Source organism: Triticum dicoccoides, chromosome 2A, assembly GCF_002162155.2.
Source record: "Triticum dicoccoides isolate Atlit2015 ecotype Zavitan chromosome 2A, WEW_v2.0, whole genome shotgun sequence".
Classification (NCBI taxonomy): Eukaryota; Viridiplantae; Streptophyta; class Magnoliopsida; order Poales; family Poaceae; genus Triticum; species Triticum dicoccoides.
The window spans coordinates 712,296,007-712,304,175 of NC_041382.1; the positions used below are offsets into that span (position 1 = coordinate 712,296,007).

General features: G+C 47.0%; 1 protein-coding gene across 1 annotated transcript; it reads right to left on the reverse strand.

Annotated features, from left to right (window-relative positions):
• Positions 1-357: 357 nt before the first annotated feature.
• LOC119356495 (F-box/WD-40 repeat-containing protein At5g21040-like) lies at positions 358-3,276 on the reverse strand. Its single transcript, XM_037623454.1, has 2 exons — positions 3,155-3,276; positions 358-2,320 (listed from the first exon to the last, which is right to left on the reverse strand). The coding sequence occupies exon 2, from the start codon at positions 2,244-2,246 to the stop codon at positions 564-566; it is 1,683 nt and encodes a 560-aa protein (XP_037479351.1). The 5' UTR covers positions 2,247-2,320; positions 3,155-3,276; the 3' UTR covers positions 358-563.
• Between the last annotated feature and the right edge of the window lie 4,893 nt (positions 3,277-8,169).

Below are 8,169 nucleotides of genomic sequence, written 5' to 3' on the forward strand. Positions count from 1 at the left end.
TAGTTACAAGGCCACATAGAGCACGGAGTGATCAACCAGGAGATACCTGACAGGCTGACACCAAAGCTATAACTGTATATACTGGAATCACTGAGCTTGACATTAAAGGCGATTCAATCTGGCTTCGCAACAATTACAAACCCATACCTGAAAACAAAGTGGTACAATACATATTTTCTTGTAGCAAAGGCCACAGACTGAAATATATCCAGCTAGAGCCTAGGGATCAAACATGTTTGCTGCCACACTGAGATAAATACACAAGTTGACTATTCCTGCATGGTGTTATGTAATTTTTCTTTCACCAGAAACGCAAACAGAACGATACAAAAACGAAATCAACCAGAGCTGGAAACAGAAGGACGCATGGAAACTTTCTTCCATTAGACCCAATGTACACCAGGTCAAATAAGAATTGCATACATATCAAATGCGACCACGGTGCACCAGATATAAGTTGAATATAGGAAAATGCCAAATGTTGACCTACATGTAGCAAACCGAGCTTATGGATGGAATCGGAAAAGAAAAATGTTATATTACGAAGGGTACAAATACCCAATCTAAGACTTGACCTTGTCACTGATGGGACGCTTGATTTGCCAAGTGACACTCTTATCACCCTTCAATGGGTTCCTTTTCATGGCTACTGAGCAATGGTCAACCCTTCTACCATTTGCATTCATCTCCACTTGCGCCTTCCTCCGCCTCATGCGGTTCTCCTGTCTCAGACTCCTTAAAGCCTGTGCCTTCTTCTCAATCTCCAGTGCTTCCGAGAAGTTCCAGACCCTGACAGAGCCATCCTCGCCTCCACATATGATTCTATCTGCACCGATGCCGATGGAGAAAAGATAGCATCCAAAGCCATGAAGCATTCGCTGTGGAGGCTCTACGGTACTTGGATCAAAGGGCTTAACCCTGAAACGGCGCTTTGATGAGTTTAGGGGGGTCAGGATCTTCCTCAAATCAATTAGTGCAATCCTGCCATCACTAGAGGCAGAAACAAGCCATGGGTACTCAAAAGCAAGAGAATGAACAGGGCCAGAATGCGGCAACCAAGTGGCAGCTGGTTTAATATTCTCATCATCCGATATCTCAGAAACATCGAACAAGCGAATTGCCCCGTCCTCTCCTCCAGTAAACAGCACACCTGCCAGGTGTGTTCGAGCTACAGAATATGCATTACCAACATGGGCATTGGAAATTATAGTTGTTAACTCGCCACTTCCGATATCCCACACATATGCGTCTCTACCAGCTGTACTGGCAACAGTATTTCCATGAGGAGCCAGGGCCAAAACCCAGTCAGCATGCATGAACTTTTGCACACACTTCATCTCGGCTCTGTCCCAAACACGAACAGTCATATCCCAAGAACCACTGTAAATCCTTGTTGAATCCAAGGAAAGACAAGTCACAGGCCCTTCATGCCCCCATAGGCGAAATTCAGAATTCTGGTTAGTACCATTCCCAGAAATGTGGAAAAGGTGCGAGGCCCCCTCAATAGCCCTCCAACACTGAATGAAGGCTTTGGATCCTCCAGTTACCAAAAGCCTACTGTCAGCTGCAATTGCCCGGATAGTGCAACCAAATGGGCGGGACTCATCAATTAGTAGCCCTTCCTCCATATTCCACATCCGAACCACAGAATCATGGCCACCAGTGAATATCAGATTTGCTGATGCCAGAAGGTACACAGTGCGTACATCCTCATTGTGACCACGGAGAACATCCACACTAAATCTTCCCATGAATGATCTGCTTTGAAACTCCCGGTCCACAAACAATGCTTTCCACGACCTCCCATCTGGGGTTCCACCTGGAACTAGGGGTCCGATGGGAGCATTTGGAAGTCCCCACCTCTCACAGTAGAATTTCTTCCATCCCTGATGATCTGTGGCTAGGGTCTGCAGAACTGTGGAGACACAAGATACAACCCCAAGCCCCTTTGGATCAAGGCGCGCAAGGACTTCACAGACCAATGCAGACGGCAGATCAGTGAAGCACATAACGCTACACTCAGAGGCAGTTGCATCATTTCCTGTTTCACCATCTTCCTTGGGGTCATTAACCCTTGGAAGTGATCCATGACTTGACTCCGGGTTGTTGAATTTGTTGAGGCTATTCCACTTTTTAGCCTTTCCACAATGAATTAAGGTGTTTGCCTGGATGAGTGTGCCCTCGTTGCAAATGCTAGAACAATGCTTGGCTGAAGACTCTCCTGCCTTATTGCAATCAAAGTCCATAAAATTCCAAAATCCTATCTTGTGATGAACTTCCCTAGCCTTCCCCCAAACCCAGGCAAATAAAAATCAAATCCCTGCAATGCAATAATCAAACACTTCAGCTCAAATTTCATTAAGAAGTACTGATAAGTTCAGACAAGCATCATCAGGAAAAATAAACCCTTGGTCACCTAGTCACCGAGAGGAATAAAAAATCTAGTTGTTCACCGCACCGTGTGCTAAAAGGGAATGTACATAACAACTATTATAAACAATCTTATATTTCTTTACAGAGGGAGTACAATCCACTTATTTATGAATATATTAAAAATCAGGAACCTAAATCTGCGATGCAAACCGAGTAAACTGAGCTACATACTTGTAATCAGATTCTCTGATGAAGGTAAAAACATGGAATAAGATTGAAAGGACTAATCACAGGGGTGACTAAACTCTACTCCCTCCGTCTTGAAAAACGTTCTTATATTATGGGACGATGGGAGTAGTTTCAAACCAAAATTGCAATCCTCAGCCTGCAGAGAAAGAGGCGACTTTTTCCTGTACAAAGCACCCGTGATAAAGCTGTAAATTTGCTTCAATTGAAGCAAAGCAACACCCCGCACTACACAGAGCGATAAGCTCCGACAACCCGCATCTGAGATTGGGGCGACCAGACCCACCAACAAATTTCTCCAATTAAGCATACGCAGCCGGCAAACCAAGCATCGAATCGAAACATGAGGAACATATCCGACGATTCTAGGCCAAAACATCCTGATTCGAAACCCTAATTTGGAACCAAATCCACAGCCGCGCAGAAGGGGGAGACGTAGACAAATTACTGGTGGTTCCTATCGAACGGGATGCGTGCGAGCGAACGGAAAATTACTGGTAAAATTAGCTGACGGAATTACAAGAGCGAGAATCACCTCGAGCTGTGCCTCCGATCGCGATTTCTGCAGACTTTCTCCTCTTCTCTCTCTCTCTCTTTTCCCCTTGGGAAGGAAAACTGCGGCCGCAGGGAGCCAAAGAGGCGGACGCTTCGTCTGCACCGCCCGTGCTCGAACGGGAACGGACGGTCGGGATCTTGTCCTTGCTCCCGATCCGGACCGTCCGTGCACGAGTTGGCAAAAGGGCTCGTGCTGTGGCTTTTCTCTGGGCCAAACTCTTCCGTACCAGAAACTTCTCTGTCCGTGGCTTTTTTTTCTCTGTCCGTGGCTGTGAGACTCAAGCAGAGCAATGCCCAGCCCACGAACGCCGGTTAATCTCCGAATCGATTTGACGCATTCTGCGCCAGACGGTCCTCCGCACAAACCAGCGAGCGACAGATCGGCTGGCCCATTTAGCAGTTGTGAATCTGATTTTAGGAACTTATACAGTTTTATATGACTGTCCTGTTTTTTTCGGTTTTGGCAACCTTCTAGATGGTTTTGGGGTTCGGTTTTCTGTTTATTTTTTCTACTTTTCAAAAAAATTCACAGAGTTTTTCAAAATTAGTTGGATTAAAAAGTTATTTGAATTTCAAAAAATGGTGTTTTAAAAAAAAATCCTGTTTAAAAAAGTTGGGGAATCTCTAAAAATGTTCTCAAAATTTTCAAAATAAATACGTGTTTTCAAAATATGCTTGACAATTTTTTTAAAAAGTTCGTGTTTCAAAAAAATCAGAATTGGAAAATATTTGGGAATTCAAAATATCACCTTTTATAATAAAAAGTAATATTGTTGACAAAAATTCAAAATATGTTCTTTTTTCATAAAAAAAATTGAGAAAAGAAAATGCCCCCCAAAAACCACGTGTTGCAGTGCCCGTCTATAATACATGGAGTTGCTACAATGTCACCGGGTCGCTGAAAAAAAAATGCAAAACAGATAATCCAAGCAAGTGAATGTCGCTTAATGTGTCGACCCGTTCGCTCGTGTGCAATGCATTTTGGGGGTCTATTTGATGAAAAGTGCGCCATATAGGACCTCCCTATAATGACGCATGGTTCTAAAAAATATGTCAATAATGGTGCATACACGATGATTTTGTTGGCTTTTTTTCTTCGGGCCTTTCCCGGTGAGACCTAAGAGGATTGCGATGACAAAAAGTTCTGGGAGAGGGCATGACACTACTCCGAGTGGGTCAAGGACAACGTGCGCCACAGTTGTCCCTGCCGCCCTTGCCTACTTCGCCCGTATCTCGATGGTCGCATGCATAGGATTCGAAGTCGTGCTCACACCAGCCTTAAAAATGTGGTTGTATCCGACATCCAAGACACACATGCGTTCGTCGACCACGTGGCCATGGAAGTCGCGAGCCCAAAGTCTTCCCTGCCCGCGAGGTCACTTTGAAGAGGAGGTAGAGTCCGTAGTTCTATTGATAGAGAATTGGTGTTTTAAGGTTGTTCAAATCCTAGTTCTAATCCTTCCTGTAATCTGAAAATCGATTTTGTAAATCCATATTGAAATCCTAGTTCAAAAACTTACATTGTTAAGGCGGGGAAGGAAAATGTCATATATTTACCCCGCAAAAAAAAGGTGGGGAAGGAAAATGTCTTTGAGCCAACGGGCCTCACATGAGGAAAAAAATTGAGCACGCTTTTATGACGATTCTGTCTTTGAGCCATTCATAAACATGTCTCACATTAGAAAAAATTACGAAGCACGCTTTTATGACAATTATGAATCTTTTTGCATGGTAATATGTGCCTCATTTATATAATAAAGGTTAGGTTACAAGGTACGTAAGCACCGACCATACATGACTGAAAAGATATAAAAATCATATGCAAAATAACAGCGTCTGTCCCTTTCCTTCGACACCATCGAAGCGGCTACCAAAGGGTAAAAAGACAGATCACCTCTTCATCCAAGCTTGACGCGGCTCCATCGCTGATCAGCAGCTTTACGGACTTTCAAAGTAGTTTGTCAGAAACAAAAACATAGTCGTTGAAAGAATCAGACCGGAGCAACATGTCCCCGGACACGCCATCGAACTTCAGAATTGACACCCCCGCATGACGACGACGTTGGAGGAGGAAATCAAAACTGTCAGTCTTCGACCACTGACCCAACAGAAGATACTCCTTCTACCAACTGTCACTTGCATAGACAACCGCCCGCGCGTACTCCTGAACGACAAAATCTCCCTACTCCACCATGACCTCGGAGACAATGCGACAACACGCTTTTATGACAATTATGAATTTGCACTTTGGTTGGGCAGCCTCTGTATCTGTATGAAGTCAAACCTCACAAACTTTGTCCAAGTTTGTGGAGAAAAATATTTACATCTAGAATGCGAAACATATATCACTAGATTCATCATAAGATATAGTTTCACACTATATATTATTGGTATTGTAGATATAAATAGTTTTCTCTACAAACTTGATCAAAGTTTGCAAAGTTTGACTTTTCAAAAAATCTATAAGCACTACATTATGGAACGGAGGGAATATGCTTTATATACGTTATATGAAGGCTGCCAATGCTAGAGTTGCCTTTACTTGATCCATTTGGCTGAAGAGCTACTTTGCGCCTGCGGTACATGGTCGAGCCGAGCCTCCGAGCAGCGACGTGCCTAGTAGACCCCATGCATAGTGAGTGGAGAAGTGACAACTGGAAAAGGAACAGAGAGCAGCAGTACTGCCTAGTAACGTACGTAGATCTCAGCAGTACGTAAAAGGCTGAACGAACATGAAGTACAAACGGCACAGGCTGGTCGATCTACAGCGTGTGTTCATGCTCGGCAGCGCACACTGACACACAACTCCTCTCCATGCACAACACTCTCATGGACGGATTTGGACGGACGGGCCCAAATCCCTATCTAAAGGAACAAAAACAGAACAAAACGGACGTCCGTTTGTGGTCGCACGGTAAAGTTGGCCTCACGGACGGACTTGGACGGCCGGGCCGGGCCGGGACCAACCCACTCACGTCCAATCTTTTTTCTACTCAATCAAAAAGAAAGAAAAAGCAAAAGAAGCTCACGTAGTACGTCCGGATCCCCGTACAGACAGGTGTTGTCTCATCGCCAAAAGAGCGCATGGAAACTGGTCGGCAGTCCCGTCACGGGTAGATTGCCGGGCGGGTGCGGCCGTGAGTGGAGAAGAAGAAAACTTGATGAATGGTTGGTTCACTTGTGGACAGAATAGAATAGACGTTCGACGGAACGGCCGACAATTTCAACGGCGCGTTTACATCACAAGACGCCGATCGACCGAGGTCGCTTCTTCCGAATCCACCATCGTCAAGAGTGTCAGCTCGGTAGTGAATTCGGCGTCTTTTTGCTGAACCGGGCCACGTTGTCCAAGGGGCAATCTGAACATGGCGCTCTACAGCGTGAGTTTTCCCCTCACTGTTGAGCACCGCATCGCACTGGCTGGAGATCTGACACCACCTCCACGCGCAAGAGGTAGCATGAACACTCGACGCTGTCACGGACGGGGACCTGCAGCCCGTTTCTTGCGCTCGCACACCACCAACCCGATCGCGTCCAGATTCCCGTACAGACAGGTGTTGCCTCACCGCAAAAAGAGCGCGCATGCGAGGCCAAAGCCGAAGGTTTATACTCCAGCGCACTCGCTCGGGACTGGTGTCAGGGGTAGATTACAATTGCTGCTGGTTGATCCACAACGAAACTTGGTGGTCCGTTGGTCCTCCTCACTTGTGATGAGACAGAATAACAAAACACGCGCCAAGGTTGCTCCGCCTGCATCCATCTAGCGCCCAGCGTTAGTTTCCGAGTGTTGATCTTCAGTCCAAGAGCGTCTCAGAAGCTTGCAATTTCCTCAAATTTTTTCACAGACAGACATCCAACCTGGCCGTTCTATACACTGTCATGTGTTCATGAACGCCCTGATCCGTTCGCTCGAATAACGAGATGGGCATAGACTACTATAGTGCACTGTTTCAGTTACCACGGCCGCTGTAGGCAGGTGTGCCCAATCGTGCCGGTTCACGCATCACGCATCATATGATGAGGCCCCTTTTGTGGGTGATGACGACCTTTGTGGTTTTATTGGGTTAGGTGGGAGTAGTGTACAAGGGTTGCCAACTAACCGCTCTGCCCCAGCAATGCATGCCCATGCAGGGCGTGCCCGGCCAATCAACTCGGCGCCATATGTTGTCCTGCCAGGTCGCTCGCTGGATCGATCGACTACGAGTACTGTACGTGCTACCTCTAGCTAGCCACCACCACTGGACGCTGGACTGGACCAGGCCTACTTACTACAGTATTCATTCGTGAGATTCTCCGCCTCGCCGTGCCGATCCAACGCTAATTACCACCCCGGCCCTAAAACAACGCTCTGATCCATCGGGTCACCGGCCAATGGCGATCAACCGTGCATGTGCGCTAGCACGTCCCGGTACATCTCTCAGGACTCGAGGACTGCCCCGCCCGTGTTCGTCCAACGACCAGCAGGCGGACGACCGATGAGCTGCGTGACTTGACCTCAGAGGCCGTGATGGCCTGCCAAGACGTAGTAGCAGTGCTGCTATGACGAAGCGGACGACGCATGAGCTAATTATGGTCACCGGACACGGCGCTCGCTGCACGAGGGTCGATCTCGATCGCTAGCCCGTGAAGCGCGGCTCGTGAGGCGGGATAGAATAGACAGCCCCCTACGCGACCGAGGAAGAGTACAACGGAGTACAGTAACCGTAGCACAGAATCTGGGCACGGGATGGATGGATGGATCAGCGGTGGTACTGTACGAGACTAGTCCTAATAGTGGGTCGAAGCAAGCCGACAGAGAGGTTAGTAAACCAAGTAAAGGCTTCCTCACATGCATGCCTACCTAATGGTGGGGGAGGCCGGCCACCCCTCTCTCTCTCTCTCTCTCTCTCTCTCTCTCTCTCTCTCTCTCTCTCTCTCTCCCCGCCTTTGTTTTCCCGCGGGCACGGGGCAGTGGTCAAAAATCATAATGGCTTCACACTCACTCCACCACCCAAG

Excerpts from the sequence above, each read along its gene's own strand:
- LOC119356495 (XM_037623454.1), bottom strand. The coding sequence starts at position 2,246 with ATGGACTTTGATTGCAATAAGGCAGGAGAGTCTTCAGCCAAGCATTGT.